At 40.9% G+C, this 17,415-nt stretch overlaps 1 protein-coding gene across 11 annotated transcripts in view; it reads left to right on the top strand.

Annotated features, from left to right (window-relative positions):
• TSPAN4 (tetraspanin 4) overlaps positions 1–6,576 on the top strand; it is a 427,450-nt gene extending 420,874 nt beyond the window's left edge. For all 11 annotated transcript variants that reach the window (XM_088057604.1, XM_088057603.1, XM_014252145.2 and 8 more), the window contains 3 exons: positions 569–700; positions 2,712–2,795; positions 5,573–6,576. In XM_088057604.1, coding sequence (XP_087913730.1) covers positions 569–700; positions 2,712–2,795; positions 5,573–5,641 — 285 coding nt within the window. In that variant the 3' untranslated portion in view covers positions 5,642–6,576. The remainder of the gene's footprint in view (positions 1–568; positions 701–2,711; positions 2,796–5,572) is intronic.
• Positions 6,577–17,415: the final 10,839 nt, after the last annotated feature.

Raw genomic sequence — 17,415 nt, 5'->3', positions numbered from 1 at the left:
AACTCTCAGAGCAGCCTCAGATGATGACATTAAAGAACTGCACCACAGAGGAGGAAATACATCTTTTGCTGGCTGGCAAAAACTTTCAAAGGTGATTAGTAATTAACAGCTTAGTGAGAAATTTTCCTTGTTTATTTCAATCATGATCCCAGGAGTAGTGTGCTGTAGAGATCCCAGTATCTTCATCTCTTGGGTGCTGTATCTTATCTTTTTTCCTGACAAGCTGCAAACAACTGTTACAATTCTGGTCAGTCAATAACTCATTTTCAGTATTTGTCTCAGATTGTCCACTTTCAGCTCCTGCAGTACCCTCCCACTGTAAACAGGGGCCTTTGCTTCTTGCATCAACATTACCTGCTTACAAGGCTATATTTAAACATAATACAAAAGAGTGGAGAAAAGGGTCTGTTTGGGTAAAGCTGAGAAAGTACTGTTATTTCTTTAAATTTTCAAGCTTCTTCTGGTTTAATCAAAATGCACTGAGTGTCAAGCTCCAGGAGGCAATGTCAGAACAGGCAGTCAGTGATGGGTCACACTTATGGCATCACCTCGGTTCATCTTTTTCCAGTTCAGATGCTGTGGAGTCTCCAACTACACGGACTGGTTTGAAGTGTACAACACAACCCGGGTGCCAGACTCCTGCTGCTTAGAATTCAGTGAGAATTGTGGGCTCCATTCCCCAGGGACCTGGTGGAAAGCGGTGAGTAGCTCTGCAGCACAAGGCAGCAGCAGCCTTGCAGCCCAGGTGAAGGACAGACAGGTAGTCATGCGCAGGACTGCACAGATGATAAGCTGTGCACCTCATTCATCTATCCTAATTCACCTTTAATCAGGTGCTTTCAGAAGGCTTCTGTTGAGCTGTAGCCTTTGACCTCCAATGAAACCCCCTATTTAGTTATTTTTATGAGCTGGTTTCCTTTCAGTAGGCTCTAAGCTGTTGTTTCCCATTGCAGACAGGTCCATTCCAACACTGATCTGCAGCATAGACTAGTGACATCCAGCTAGGAAATGACAGGAATGTCCTTTTTAGTGTCCCACCTACTGGGGTCAGGTAGCAATAAAGGCAAATGGTTCATGCACACACAGGCCCTGGAGCAGCAGCTGTAGCTTATCACAGCCTGGGCAGTTCTGAGGCAAGAGAACTGTGAGAGCCTTGAGCACTCTTCTCCCACCAGGAGCTCTCATTCTGGGGCTTCCACTGCACGGAAAAGTGGGAACTGTTCCACTGAGTTGCCAGCAGCATTTTTTTGTTGTTGAGTTTCTGCACTTGCCCGTAATCAAATTCAAAACTCCATGGGATAATTTCCCTACAATGGCCTCAGCAAGATCTTTCTGGAACAGATAGTCAGAGCCTAAATATGTCTCTGAAATTAGCTCAGCAATTCTTTGTGCTAATTACAGGTAGTGCAATTACACAGGAGGGATGTGGAGTAAGGCCACCTGATGAAGTGGAATTATAACTATGTTTTAGTGTTTCTAATGGTTTGTGAAGACAACGAGTAAAGCTCTCAGCCACTTTCTAGTGAGATTTCATATGCATGGATTGGTGCTCACAGAGGCTGAGTTCACATCAAACACAGCTTCCTTATACTTCTTGAGTAGCTTAAGGTCATTTTTTTTAATTTAAGGACTGAAAAGTTCTTCTATTTTATTCAGGGTAGCAAGAAAATCAGTGCAGGTTAAGCCCCTGGCTTCTGATGGGCATTAATAGTTATTCCTTTATACATATGTAAAAGTGCCTAACTGAAGGCTGAATGATTCTTGGCCATGAACATTTACAAGACAGGGAGACACTGTTTGTGCACATGGCTGTCTTACAGACATTGTTATTTAAAGAAAGGTTTCACAGGGGCCAATTCCACCTTCCCCAAAACTAGACCAGTAAAACAGAGCTACTGCAGAATTTAAAGAAGGAAGAAAACAATGGAAGAGTGCCCATACTGCAGTTTGAAATGGTGGAAAATGGCATGAAATGGGCCCACGTGCAGCAGGAGCAGCTACTGAGCCACTTGCACTGGGACTGTTTGGTTTTGTGTGTTTGTATGTATTATAAGAAGGGTTTATTTTCCTGAAATTTGAGAAAATTAAAGCCTCATTATGAGGTTCTAACTGCTTCTGGTTGGGTTTTAGAGGGCAAAGAGGACCCAAACCCAGTGCTTGTTTATTTGTTGTAGTTTAACTCCAGCTGGCTGCTAAGCCCCACACAGCTGCCTGCTCACTTTCCCACCAGTGGGATCAAGGGGAGAAGCAGAAGAGTAAAAGTGAGAGAAGAGTGGGTTGAGATAATGACAGTTCAATAGGGAAACCAAAAACCATGCTCTGTGTAAACCCTGCCTAATGATAACAAAAATATCTCCAGATAACAACCTTGTGTTCGGGACAAATCCAAAACACAGCGCCATACCCACCACTGTGAAGAAAATTAACTCTACCCCAGCCAAAACCAGCACAGTATTTTTAGTTACTAGCTGAATTTATATGGAGCAGTGTTCATGCACCATTTTGGAGGTGCACTTTTTTGTGTCACTGGGATTAGTACTCCATGTTCAAGCTTCAACCCAAAAATACATTGTAGTTGCTCCAGCATAGAAAAGATAATCCAGGCTACCTAGCAGCTAGGTCAGATCCATTTTTTCTATGGATGCATATTCGAGGGAGAGTAGAGCTAAATTTATGGCTAATGCAATATTCTTGGTTTGGTTTTTTTTTAGCCTTGCTATGAAACTGTGAAAATATGGCTCCAGGAAAACTTACTGGCAGTGGGAATCTTTGGATTGTGCACAGCTATGGTGCAGGTACAGTTTAATATCAGTTATATAATCCTAACTAATTGCAACTAAGTAACCATAGATTCAGATATATGCTCTGCTCAAGCAGGTTTTAAATCTTGCATGATTTTCCTCTACCACCATGCAAAATTATTAAGTACTTAGTGTTTTACTTTAGTTAAAATACTGTGTACAAGGCACAGAACTAGGAACACTGCATTACAGGAACACTGTTTATGATGCACTGCAAAGAGCTGGCTCTTTATCAAGTGGTTTATTTAAGACTGAAACTGGACTTATGAGGGGAGACTGGACTCCAGACACATAGTCAGGGTAGGATGAACTGCCTTTAGGGTGCCTATATTTGTCCAGTTATTCTCCAGAGGGGACTTAGGCTAAATATCAAACTTCAGCATAGTTTAGAGGTAGCTTAAGTCTTCAACCTCATTCCTCAGGCCCAGAGTAAATTACAAATCAAGGCGTGGTGCCCATTAGTCAACCCTGCTATGCTCCCTTGCTATTAATGGAGAGAAACTCAGTAGGTATGATTGGCTTAGACTTGCCTATCAGATTTTTGAGTTGCAGTTCTTTCCCCTGTGACTTTGGTCAGAGAAGAATCTGTCCACCACTTTGTCTCTTAGGTGCCTGTGCCTTTTACCCAGCCTGCTGTGGTTGTGCCAGTCTAAGCACCAGTGGCACAGCCCGAGGATACACAGGTGAAAGTTGTGCTGGAACTCAGGCTCCTTCAAAGTCCCTTTCCTAAATTCAGTGAACATCTAGCTTTAGTTTCCAGCTCCCCCACTCTCACACTCAACATGCAGGCACAAAGGATGGCATTGCTAACCTAATCAACACCATGTAACTGCAGATTAACCCATGGTTGTTTGGTTTGGTTTATTTTTTCCTGGTATGCCACTAGCAGTAGCAAGAGAGAGCCTGGGATCAGTATTCTACTCACATTCCCACTAATGACAGATTAGGCAGAATGGCACGTATCTTACTCTCTCATATGTCATGTATTGGCTGCAGCTTATTAATGCAAATGCCTGATGCCTCACAGACCCAAATTCAGTAGAGTTTTGGGGTTTGTTCCAGTATGGTAAGCCGATATGCTTAGAGAAAAAAGCACAAAATCATATGACAGACAGACAATTTATGACTGTTGTTAATATATTACCATAATTTAAAAAAACCAAAACAGCTTTTGGGCATCCACTCAGCATTTAGGTTATCTTTAAATGATACACAAAAAACCCCCAGCAGTCCATGGTCAGAGTCCTTCTCATAAATACCCTAAATATAATAAAGTTCTAAGACAATACTATCTTTTTGACAGAAAGACATCACTAATTTGCATGGGAGGAAACACTTTAGACAATTTAAAAATGTAGATTCATATTCCTAGTAAATGCTATGCAATGCAGGGAAAACACCTCAGAACACAACAGATTTTCAGTTTGCTTTCCAGCTGCCTGATATGATTGAATCTACCTGATGACAAAAGTTTCTGTGCACTGTCACCTGAAATGAGCTGGGCTCCCTCTTTTGCTGCTGTTTCAGTTTTGTTCTAGCCTACAGTACGTGACAGTATTTCATGTTAACATCTTATAGAATCATAGAGTGACATAATTGGAAGGACATACAGCACATGCAACAGAACAATCTTCCTCAGTTGTGCATGCTTCAAATGATAAACCAAGTTCAGCCACCACCGTTTTGTTGTGCAGCTGTCCCTGAAGGTGTTCCTTTGCTAGGAAGCAGAAGGCAGAGTTCAGGGATACTTCCCAAAGGCCACTGCTTGCTATAAACAGCACACCAAAATAATCTGATTAATAATCTGATTTCAGTGTGGAAGAGTAAGACTTGAGGAAGATTAACAGCTTTATAACCATTTTTTTCTTCATAAATATAATAATGTATATGTGTATTCATATATTCTTTCAAAGTACTCATTAACAGGAACTATTATTCATGTAGAGACTAAATTTGAAGTGGTAAAATTGAGTGCATAAAACAGAATTCATACATTAAAATTTTCTACCTGGCAGACCTTCATTTCAGTGATAAATCTTGCAGTGGTGTTGCAAAGGGAAAGTACACTTAGTACATTCATGTAAGTACTCCAGCTGGAAGGAAAGTAAAACTGTCTCCCCCATCCCCTTTTGATGAAGTAATCTACCAGAGGCATCACAACAGGTCAGTGCTTGGCTGGGAGAAGAACCTTCAGGTCCCTGCTGCTTCTCTTGAATAGGCTGAGTAGAAAAACACATCCATTGTTGATGAGGCATTGATGGCCATGATTAATGCATGTTCAGTCTCCAGTGATTCCCCCACAGGGACCTGTGCTCACATACACTTGGAAAAGTAAAATACAGTCAAGCAAACCACAGCATCTGTAGGGCCTGGGATTAACCCAATGTCTTTCAAAACAACAGCTACAGGGATACCCACAGTACCCACACAGCTGTGGATTGCTACAATAAAATATTTTCAAGTAAAAGGCATCCAAATTTTTTCCAGTATAACTCTTCCCAGTATCTGGTGGCTGCTCTTGATGGAGAAATCAACTCTGCCCTGCTCTTACTGTTCATTCTGTAAGACAGCAATACAGATAAGGACAAAAGGCAGACAGACTCTAGGAAGAGAACAAGGACATGAACAGGCAGGAAAAGCACTATGTGACATGTCCTCCTGTGTGTGAACAAAACTAGTGTCATGCTTTTCTCTTTTTTTTCTTGTTGTATCAATAAATAGGGGTTTTTTACTTACTGAAAAACGATTGTTTGTTGTTTCTTTTCTCTTAGATTCTCGGACTCACCTTTGCAATGACCATGTATTGTCAGGTAGTCAAGGCAGACACCTACTGTGCATAGATACCATTCCCAATCTTTCTGCTTCTCCTCCAAAGGACACAGGAGAAATCTCCTTCATGCTCATTCATCTGACCTTTTTTCCCCCCTTTGTACTATAAACTGTGTATAATGCTATCTTTCTGAAGATTTTGTGAATCACCCCACTTTACTGAAGGAGGAAGAAAAGAAAAAGTCAGTACTTGAACTGGCACAGGTAAGAAGCAGCCTTGTCTTTAAGCAGAGGAAAACCAAAAAAAGCAATGGTTCCTTTTCCATGGCCTGTGGCAAGGCAAGAGAGGCTGCTAACGAGGGGCTGACTGCAAACCCAGTTAGGAAAAGATGGCACTGAGGCAAACTCTGCAAAAGCTTCCAGGCTGCCTTCCTGCATTTCCCAGTCTGGAAGAGAGGACGCAGAAAACAAATGTTCTTCAGCAAGAAGGTACAGAGTAGCTAGCACTGAATGCAATTGTAATTTTACTACAGTTTGCACACAGCTAAAATCTCAAGATCAAGCAGTCCTGCCTGCAAGTATCTCAAGATGATTTTGTAGCCAGGAGAGGACCATCTTCAGAAATACATTGTTTTAAAGGAGTATTTTTAATCTTACGCGCCGTAAAGTCAGGCTTTTAATCAGAATCTGTACAGCAAGATCCTGGCTGTTAATGGAAAACAATATTGGACATTGCCTCAGTTCCTAATTGCCAGTGGCATATAGATGGTTGACTGCATATGTTATATATATTACATTCATAAACACATGCTTTTCTGAAAGGAGGCGAAAATACCCAGCATCTAACCTCAGAAAGGGGAAACCTTTCTATCCTATTTTACATTCCAACTGAAATAACCAAGTATTATTTCTTGTACAAGGCACTATCACTTATACCTCTGGGAAACGAATAATTACTTTCAGCTGTATCTTCATTTCAGTAAACAACTTGTGAGTGGGCTCTCTCTGTCAGTCTACTATGGTTTTATTTTTTGCCATCCCTGTTTCAAGTAAGTCTGCCAAAATATATCACTCATTTCCCTGCTTGAAGCTGTGTACAAAGCTGTCAGCTGTTCCTTCCCTGAATGTCACCATTTCATTAATTTACTTTGGGATAACATCATCTGCAGGTATGATAGAGTTTGCCTTTCTGGGGAAAAATCCTTTGCACATTGCTCATTTTTCTGAGAGTTATTAAGACTTCAGATACTTTTATGCTTAGCTTTTTTTTTTTTTTTCTCCCAGCTGCACACTGACAACAGCCAAGACACATCAGTCTCTGTTAGAACTGGAGTCACTTCTCAGTGCTCTTTTTCAGATGCATTTTCCTTTACCTAGCTGCTGGCTAGAACAGAATCCACACTTTCTGGAATATCACAGAAATATGCAGAAATCAAAACCATAACTTTCCTTAACCAGGGAACAACCACTCATTGATAGCTGAAGTAATTGATGTAGTACCCTCCTATGCACATCTTCTGGTGGTGAGGTTGAAAATCAGATGTGTCCTATTGTTCAAACAAATGTTTGCCAGCAAACAGCTCCAGGTAGTGCATGTGTGCCAGGGAGAAGCCAAAGCACCCCAGGGAAGGGACACAGCAGGGAAGAGGCAAACAGAGCAATGCAGATGGCCTGTGCCCTTCAGCCATCATTTCAGGATCTCTCAGCCACTGTCACTTAAAGCAGAGAGCTGACCACAGAGCTGTGTTTTCCCAGGAAGCTGAGTGCAGCCATTCCTGCAGACTGGAAGCATGCATCAAGCTCACAGAGAAAGTTACCCAGCTTACAATAGCAGGTCTCAGTTCCAAGTGACATTTTGCATGCTTTGATTTAAAGGCAATTTCCAGCAGAAAGCTGGACTTGCCAACCCACAGCCTATTGATCCTTTACACCCGTAACTAACCCTTTTCTGGATCTGCATTATTTGACAGATTCACTCACTTGTTAGATTTGGGGGATTTTTTGTCTCTTTGATTTCCTGCAGTCTTCTCACTCTCCTCACTCACTTCTCACCTCATATTTTCTGGGAAATTGCTTAGGAGAGTCTGGTGCTTAAAAGAGCAATTATCTTCCAAAATGTTACCCCCATGGGGCATTTAGCTGGTAATGTATTACTTGTGTGCATTTTATGTGGCTTCCCAGTCACTATCACAGCAACCTCCACCACTAAAGGATTTTACTGTCACGCAAAACAAGCCCCAGCAAACCCCAGCTGAGCAAGCAGCCCACACACAGGTGCCCTGTACTCCAAGCAAGAGGCTCACTCATGTTGCAGTCACCACATTCTCCATGCTCTCTGCTTCTTGAGCCCAGGCTGACCTGCAGACTGTCCTGCTCTGCCCAAGATGGTGGAAGTTTGTTCCTGCCCTCTCTCTACTCTGTTCTTTTCTTAACCTGCACAGACACAATTCCTGGTTAGCTGTACCATTAGTTCTCGCCTTGGTTTATTGTTTGTACACAGGAGTGCTTCTGCTGACAACTCCAAGTTTCTGCCACTGAAAAGCAGCATGACAGAATGATGAATACATTCATAAAACATTGATTTTTTTTTGAGACAGATAAAAGGTAGACAAGTCTATTTGTAGTGATCCCTGCCATTAAAAATTAACACAAAGACAGCAGGCTGATGATGGTTCAGTTGATGGGAGCAAACCATTGTGCAGAACTCCCACAGAGAGCAACTCTCATCAATTTGCTTGATGTGGTGTAGGGAAAAGAGAGATCACAAACCCTTCTCCTGTGAGTCTCACAGTAATATGTGCTAAGCTCTTAGAGAACACTTCTAGACTTCAGCTAAAGCTTCAGTGGAAAAAAATATGAGAAGTAGACTGGAGACAAGTCACATTTTTGTGGTTTCCTCTAATCATTTTCTGCAGTTTAGGTGTATTTACAAGATAAACTGCCTTGGTTTTCAAAATCAAGTACCTAAAGTGAGTATAAGCAACACTCACTTTGTAAATCCCAGTCACTGCAACAAAAACATACAGGTAAGGGAAAAAACTAAACAAAAACCACAGAAAAAAAACCCCCAAAAAAACCCAAGCAGACAAACAAAAAAAAAAACCCAGATCACAAAATTCTTTTTAAATACTATCCTTCCACTACCAACTGAGGTGCTACTGCGACTTATTCATAATTTGCATTGGACTATTTCATATATTTGATGTTAATAACTCTCTCCACACAGACCAAACAACTGTTATGGTGCTTACAGCATTACCAGCACAATCCAATTTCATACCTCTGAACACACTGCATATAACAAGCCTCAGACTTACTGTATTTTCTTAAGAGCACTGCATCCTTTCTCTGCTGACAAGGTCAGAAGATTTTGTGATGTGTAACAGCAACAATCTTTAAAAAAAATAACCAAACAAAAAGCAAAGAAAAAAAGTTCCATTTTACACATAAAACTTCACATTAAACTGGTTGATTATATATAAATAACCTGTAGAACATAATATCCATTTGAAAGGCTGCTGATATTGAATGCAGGCAGAGCAACACAGAAGTCATCCCAATTGCTTCTATTAGTGTCTTGTCGCTTTTAGTAAAGCCTTTTATGTTATTGTGACTTCTTATCTTTAAACATGAAGGAGGACTCAATACATTTAAATTAAAGACAGAACCAAAGGATATAGGAATAAAGGAGCACTCCTAATTTATTCTCATAGCTGTTTCTGCATAATGACAAGATATGAAGGCACAGGGCATATGGCTGAACCTACTGAATTCAGCAACATCGGAATTTAGCTTTTCAGATTCAGTCCAATATACTCCTGGCTTTTCATCTTCACAATTAAATTAAAGCAAACCAAAAAACTAAAAAAAAAATCCAACCAACCAGAAAAAAAACCCAAAAAAACCCCAAAAACCATATATTTAGCAGACTATGGTTTATTTTCCTGTACTGTCACTAGCAGTCAAATCTTATTACTTGTACAACATAATTACTTAGCTCCTCATCATACAGTGCACAATCACTGAAATTCACTTAGTTTCTTTCTATTAATAATTCTTTGTTCTCCCCCCTCAAATCAAACAAACTCATCAAGGTTTATTCTTTGATCAATAATTAGCATTTAAATGCAGCATTGTAGGGTTTATAGTATGGAGAGGGAGGAACTGCACAGAAGCTGTAAAAATACTCACTCTTGCATCAGCAATAGGGCTGCTAAGGGAATCCACCCAAACCCTCACTTCTCACAAACTAATAAGAACTGGTCACACTGAGTACACATGACTGGGCTGCCTCTTACACCTCCCCAGGGCAGCACTGGAGGTTGTCAGCATGGACAAAGTCACAGCCTTTCATTTATCCCTTGGCTTCAGTGTTGTGCTATAAATGTGGCACCAAAGGTAAGCAACAGAAACCAGCAGTTGATTGTGGCATTTATTTTAAACCCAGACTCTTTATTTACTCTAATTTATCTGCAAGAATTTGCTAAGTGTAAATGATCTGCATAGATACTGAGTTAGACAGAAACCACACTGGGACTTGCCATGGGAAACCTTGTTTGGATTCCATTGTGAATTCTCCTCCCTTGTCACTGGTACCCTACCACAGTGGGCAGGTCTCCTCTGTTCTTTGGATTTTGTTGCTGCAATTACAATGGTACATTTTTGTGCATTCATATAAAGAACAAAATTTAAAATATACATTTTATTTTTTAAAAGTTATTAAATATTCTTTAAAGTTTACAACAGAATGTCTTTTGTATTCTTTATAAGCAACTGCACTACAAGCTAAACAGTGATTCTATACACACCCAAAGATGTGTGTGCGAGTGTGTGCAAGTGCACACACACACACACACACACTGTGTGCAATTTAACAAACCCCTATCATGTTCTACTTCTTTGTCATTTTTCATTACCTTTGATTTGACATATCCTTCCCTACAAATTTGGGTTTTTTTACTATTATTATTATTTAAGTGGCTTACCTATTCCCAGGTAAATTTACACCCCTCTTTCCTCTTAAGGGCGGGCACAACATGAAATTATGTGGCAGTCAATAACAATTCAGAAACTACTGGGAGATCAGGTTTAGTGTTAAAAAAAATACTCAGACCCAAACCAAATTATTTTTGCTCACAACTTGTCTGTTACTGATAACTTTGAAATAAAGGACTTCTCTTTTTTTCTGAGGTAGCTGCTTACATTCTAAAATTACATAGAAAAACTTGAAAAATTAACACCAGAATGTTTTTAAATTGAACAACTAGGAACTTGTATTGTGTTAGATCACAAGAATGTCTGGTTAGCCAAGTATGTTATATGCAATCATGTCTAACACTGCCTTTTTTATACAATTTGTTGTACCCTACAGGTCAAACAGCTTCACAAGTGAAATTGCCTCTAAACTGCATTCTGAACAACAGCACAGGTGTACTGTTGAAATTGTAATGGGAAAAATAGAGACACAGAGCTTTTAGAGGTTCTTGCAGGAGGCATCGTAAGGGATAACCCTCACCTTTGGTGGAAGTTTCTTACAGCTCCCTCAGTTTAGGAGAGATTTACATTACTTGAATTGTCTTCATCCCATTAAGTGCACCACTAGATGGTCTCATCAACCACATCAGTCTTGAATCCCTTTCTGACTGTGAAACTTTACACTTTAGTCTTGCAGTATAGCAGTGAATTTCACAATTTCTTCAAGTTGCATTTAAAAGAATCCTTCCTTTATGGATTTTAACATGTTGCCTTTCAATTTCATTTACTCACCATTGGTTCTATACTTTAGGAACAATAACTTAATGATGCTTACAGAAATATAAGGGCTCAGAGCAGCAGTATTAGCTTTACAGCTTAATTTGCCTTTCCACTAGAGCTTAGCCCTGGGTAATTGAGTACTGTATTGATTTTTCAAGATCCCATTGTTTCAAACAACTAAGCCCAGTGTACCTTCCCCCAGTAGCTATCCCAGTTGTCTGCTTTTGTACTACATGTTAGCACAGACAGAGCTGTTCCTCCTTTAATCAACATCTAGATGAGTATTTCACCTGACATCCTGCTATTTTTCCAAAGTACACTTGACACAACCTGGAAATATCAGGCCTAGCTGATTATTCTGGCTGTGTAAAACAAAGTACATTCTGTCTGCATGGCGATAATTTTCAAAGAGATTTAAGGGCAGCTTATGAAGCTTCATCCAAAGTTTTGTCTTGACACATCGGAAGTGTAAAACACAGAGCCTTATGTTTCTTATCTTACCATGCTAAGAACCCCAGACAAATAAGAAATCTGTCATTAATAACTTATCTGGCAAATGCCATTTGAAAGGCTGTTTTTCTGAAATCCCATTAGTTGCCTATGGTAGGTCACTTTACCCTAGGCCCTGCTTCCTTGTCTCCCCCTGCAATAAACTGTTTCCCCGTGGAAATACTGTCTGTTCACTAGAAATCCTGGGGTTTGTTGACCTGCAAGAAGAGCTCAGTTTACATTCCTCCCTCCAACATCCAGAAAACATTCACTACCAAATCAGCACCAGTGCATGTTAGATAGCTAAACAGAAGTTCTGTATCTTAGGATGAGGGTTTCTAATGAAGAAGTAGCTGATCAGTTGAACTGATTTCTCAAACAAGTCCCTGGTATCTTTTACACAGAAATCATTTAGGCAGAGCAGAACATTTTGTTACTACAGAACTGCTTAACAGAGACTTCCCTGTACTTTCAAGTAAAGAATAATTTTAAAGGATGGGGTAATTATCCACTATAAACTTCCCCTTATATTCCCATGGCACTGCTATTACTGGGTATAGTTCAAATCACAGGCAACAAAATAAAACATGTAACTGTATATAGTTAGATACATAGAAAAAAAAATCTATAGAAAGCAAAGTACAGCATAAAAAACTCCCAACTGTTAATGTATATTGCTTATGTGTCTGTCTCATACGGACAGTGATGAGAGTTTCAGGTGTAAAGCATTCATCCTGAAGATTAACTAAAAATTACTGGAGAAACACAGGGATTTCAGGAACTGGTTTCTCAAAGTCTATTTGGATGCAGCTCATCATCTCCCTCCTCCACAAATGCCCTGTTTTGGCCCTAAAGCTTAAGTCCATCACTGCTCTAGCCTTTCCACCTCTACCATTTAAATCTGCTGTTCTGCACACAAAAATACGTGGTCAGTCACAGTCCTAGTCTGTCCAATGTGGAGGGGATTCAGTCCTTTGTTTAAATTTTAGTGCCCAGTGGGAAGACATGTTATGTGGCTTTACGAAATTCAGGTTTGATAATGATTTAGGAGGCCAGTGTCTCTACAGAACAGAGCAGAATAAGTGCTGTGACTAATTCAAGCAGCCTGGTTCTGGACCCATGTAGTAACTGAATCTGAGTTGCTCTTAATTCAGTTTCTTGATGCAAGCCTGCAAATGGCTAGGCAAGCTCTGTTATCAAGCAGAACTGTCACTGGCTGTTTAGCATGCTCCACACAGACTAATGCTGCAGGGATTCTTTTTCCATTTTTTTTAACCCAGTTTACCTTGGAAACTTACTCAGTGTTATTGTATCAGCCACAGATGCAATTAACGGATTCTGATATTATATCTCAGCTTGAATAATAAGAACCCAGGATACTGAAGTAAAAAAAAAGCGCCTCATCCTAGAAATAATGCATTTGTTGTTCTTTTGTAATGCTCACCTGCCCCCACACACTCTTAAGGTGACTGGGGGAGCATATGCATCCCCCCAGTTTGTACTGTGGCAGCCAAACTGTCCAAGGTAACTTCTATTGAAAAACAAAAGAAAAAGTGTGAAAGTGTGTTTATGTAATTCTCAGTACTCTCATTTTCAGGCTGTCATTTCTCAAGGAACAAACCCTCTCCCTCCCTGAAGGGAGTTAGAGCTGTTTGCAAACTCAATTAGGATGAAGCATTTGCAAGTACTCCAGGAAAAGAGCTCTCCTGTATGGTGCTGATTCTAATGCTTTTCTGGAATCCCACCTCTCACTCTATAATCCAATCACAGTCAAAGTCACCAAAAGCTTTGTTACAATCTCAGACTACCACACAGGCTCCCTCCCCACCGATGGCCCCCTGTGTTAATTTCATTTGAAAGCCAAGCTGGTATTAGTTGAACAGGGAGGCTGTATGGAAGTGCAAGTCAAGCTCTTGGGGTAAATCCTTCATGCTGTAAGCTCAGCTGTAGGAACTGGACACACAAATATGTTAGAAACAGTAATATATCCCCCTAGAAGCCAGAGGTGCTTTGACTATTCTGGTGAGCAGCTGAGTTATGGTCTCTCAAGGGCAGAGTTGCCTCAAAACCTCATGATTAAAAACATTCCTGCTTTTGGGGGAAGGACAGAAATTGTGAACTCGGACCTGTGCACAACAGAAGGAATTATGGATTTGCAAATGCAAACAAGAGAGTACATAGACTGAATTGATGTGTCATATAATTACCAACTCACTCTCCTTAAACAAATTAATTCACCAGCTTGGAAGTACAGCTTGTTGTCATGGAACTTGCTTGATATTTGGTGCTAATAAAAATTGAAGTTTTAAATCTGCCTGTGAAGTCCGTGCATTGAAGTTCTTCCCTATTAAACACCTCCTTATTCCTGACTGTGCACCACAGCTGGTTACCCTAACACAAAACATCTTCATTATCAAAAGGTCCTTTGAAATAAGTGCTCACAGGTTTCAAAGAAGAATTATCACAGGAAAAACTGGCACGATTAAAAGCTTGATGCAGATCACACTGTCTTGTTCCTGATGGAATCAAGAGTTAATGTACATTCAAAAAAAATTATGTGCATATGTTCTTCTCCAAACCAAAATATTCCAATGCAAGCAGTCTTTGCTATGGGTGGCACAGGACTCCCGTTTATCCAAATATCTGCATCAGGAAAGGTAAGGAAGAAAAGGGAAAATAAAAATTGACAGGTATGAAAAAAAACATAAATGAAGGTTAAGAGAGAAGATTGTAAATGGACAAGAGACCTGAGCAGACTGGGTTTCCCCAGTGTAAGGTACAAAGATAGAACAGTATCGCATGAAATGTGTGGTGAGCCCGTTCAGAACCTGCCCTGTGTCCTGTTCCAACTGCTTTCCTGTTCTCTTCAGACTGCAGTCCCATCTATTCCCCTCCTAGGTGCAGCAGGTTCACCAAGGTAATGAAGGACACAGGAATACTCAGATAATGAACAGCTATAAAGGGTACAGACGCTGATTTCTCTTATATCCTCCAAATTTCAGTTCTTCCAGCCTAGCAGGAGTTCAATCCGGGGAGCAGTGGTGTTGAATTTATATGTAATTTAAACATCATTGAAAAATGCTGAGGATGATGAGATACATCTGCAGGTCCTGAGGGAGATGCTGGATTAAGGAGCTGAGCCACAATCCATCATATTTGAGATACATAGCAGTTCAGTAAAGTTCCCACTGACTGGAAAAGGGGGAACATTACCCCCATTTTTATAAAGGGAAAAGTGGGATACCTGGAGAACTACAGGCCCATCAGTCTCACCTCACTGCTCAGCAAAATCATGGGGCAGATCCTCCTGGAAAATATGCTAAGGCACATAGAAAATAAGGATATGTCTGGGGTCAGCCTACATGGCTTCACCAGGGGAAAATCATGCCTGATAAATCCGGTGGCATTCTCTGATGGCCTTACAGAGGTGGATAAGGGAAGAGTGACTGACATAACCTACCTGGACTTGTACAAAGCTTGACGCTGTCCTGCACAACAGCCTTGTCTCTAAACTGCAGAGACAATGGTTTGATGGATAGACCACTCAATGGATAAGCAGCCAGCTGGATGGTCACTCTCCGAGTCCAAGAGAAGATCAGTGAAGTGTGGTGTTCCTTGGGTGTCCACGAGGACTGCTGGGACCAGCGCTGTTCAACATCTTTCTCAGCAACATGGGCAATGGGATCAAGTCGCCCTCAGCAAGTCTGCAGACAACACCAAGCTGTGAGGTGCAGTCAGCACACTGGAGAGAAGGGATGTCATCCTGAGGGGCCTGAAGAGGCTGGAGACATGGGCCCATGGGAACCTCAGGAAGCTCAACAAAGCTAAGCACAGTGTCCTGCACCTGAGTTAGGGAAATCCTGACAAGCTGGGCACGAATCCTGACAGGCTGGAAAAACACAAATACAAATAAATACAGATACAAATACAGGAGTGAGACCAGCCTTGAGGAGAAGGCGTTCAGTGCTGTTGACAAGAAGCTCGACAGAACCTGGCCATGTACTCTTGTATCCCAGAAAGAAAAGCAGGGTAGTCAGCAGGTTGAGACAGCTGATTATCTCTCTACTCCTCACTAGTGAGAGCCCACCTGCAATACTGCATCCAGCTCTGGGACTCCTGACATAAAAAGGACATGGACCTGCTGGAGAGGGTCAAGAGGAGGCTACAAAGATGCTCAGAGGGCTGGAGCACTTCTCCTATGAGGATGAAGCTGAGAGAATTAGGATTTTCAGGCTGGAGAAGAAATAGGTATTGGAAATAAGTTTTTGACTGTGAGGGTGGTGAGGCACTGGAACATATTGCTCAGCAGAGTTACTGGATGCCCCATTCCTGGAAGGCCAGGCTGAATCGGACTGTGAGCAGCCTGAGCTAGAGGAAGGTGTCCCTGGCTCATGACCAAGGGGTTGGAACTAGATAATCTTTAAGATCTTTTCCAACCCAAACCATTCTATGGTTTAAAAGAACTCGGCACGTCACAGGTGATCTGTCACAGCTGTTCTGTCACTGTTAAAATGGAGCACAGTATCCTGCAACTGAAAAAAATTTCTTAGTATCAGTGCAACTACACAGAACACAAAGGTGTTCAGCTACACAGTCAGATCTAGTGCTAACAACTGAGCACCCTGGTGCCTTATGTGCACAAACAGCTCTGGTGAAGTATTAAGAGAAATTCAGGATAAAACTGCCACTCTCAGTGCTGATGATGCAAGCTTATTTCATTTTCATTTTAATTTAGTGAGCTCTCACTGAAATGAAAGAGCCCCTGAAAGCTTTATAGCATGAAGTGAAATGGCAAATTAAATTGAAATTGAGATAATCCCCAGAAATGTATACACAACTAAAGCAACTCAAAGTCTAGACACCTTTCAGACTGGCAAGTTCTTATAAAAATGAGAAAAAGCAATCTCCTATAATTCTCAAGCTTTCAATCTGTCTGAGGACATCCCAGAATGCACCACATTGTGTCTACACTATCACTGCAGTGGGACTACACAGATCTCTATCAGAGAATGAAGTACCATTGAAATGGGTTACAGGAACCCAAAGCACCAGAGAATTTCACATACAGGAGTTTAAATAAAAACCTATTTCCTCTGTCTGTCTTATTGAGATCACATATCACAAGCATCCATGTAATTTTCACTTCAGTATTTTCAAATAGCAACATTTGCTTGTTTGAAAGCCTAAGCAAGATCTCTGTTCAGGTAGGAATGTTGCTCAACTCTGCAATTTTTATTCTTCAAGTCTGTGTAAAACTGTTCCTGCAGCAGAAATATAAGTGAATACCCACAAGGAATCACACTCTGGGTGTACAGATGTACACAGAAGGAACATAAGCCCCAGGAATGAAAGTAAATTTCCCAGGAGGCAAAGTTGAGCTGTAGTTTCAGTTAGGTCTTCAGTGAAATTTTTGAAGCAGAGAGTATGATGATTCCCCAGGGAAACTGCACAACCACAATACCTAAGCATATTTAAAGATTATCATTCAGGGCTTTTAAATCAAACTCTGTTTCCATTAATCCACTGAGCTGCCAGCCCAATCTCACACTGGCAGGCTCACTGCTCTCTAACAATTGAGAGCTTATTAAATATTAAGGTCTTA

The sequence above is a fragment of the Pseudopodoces humilis genome, chromosome 7 (genome assembly GCF_049639895.1).
Source record: "Pseudopodoces humilis isolate 2021_Gansu_Grassland_sample_001 chromosome 7, ASM4963989v1, whole genome shotgun sequence".
Classification (NCBI taxonomy): Eukaryota; Metazoa; Chordata; class Aves; order Passeriformes; family Paridae; genus Pseudopodoces; species Pseudopodoces humilis.
Note: the sequence above shows the minus strand (reverse complement) of the source record. Positions and strands in the feature narration are given on the sequence as shown.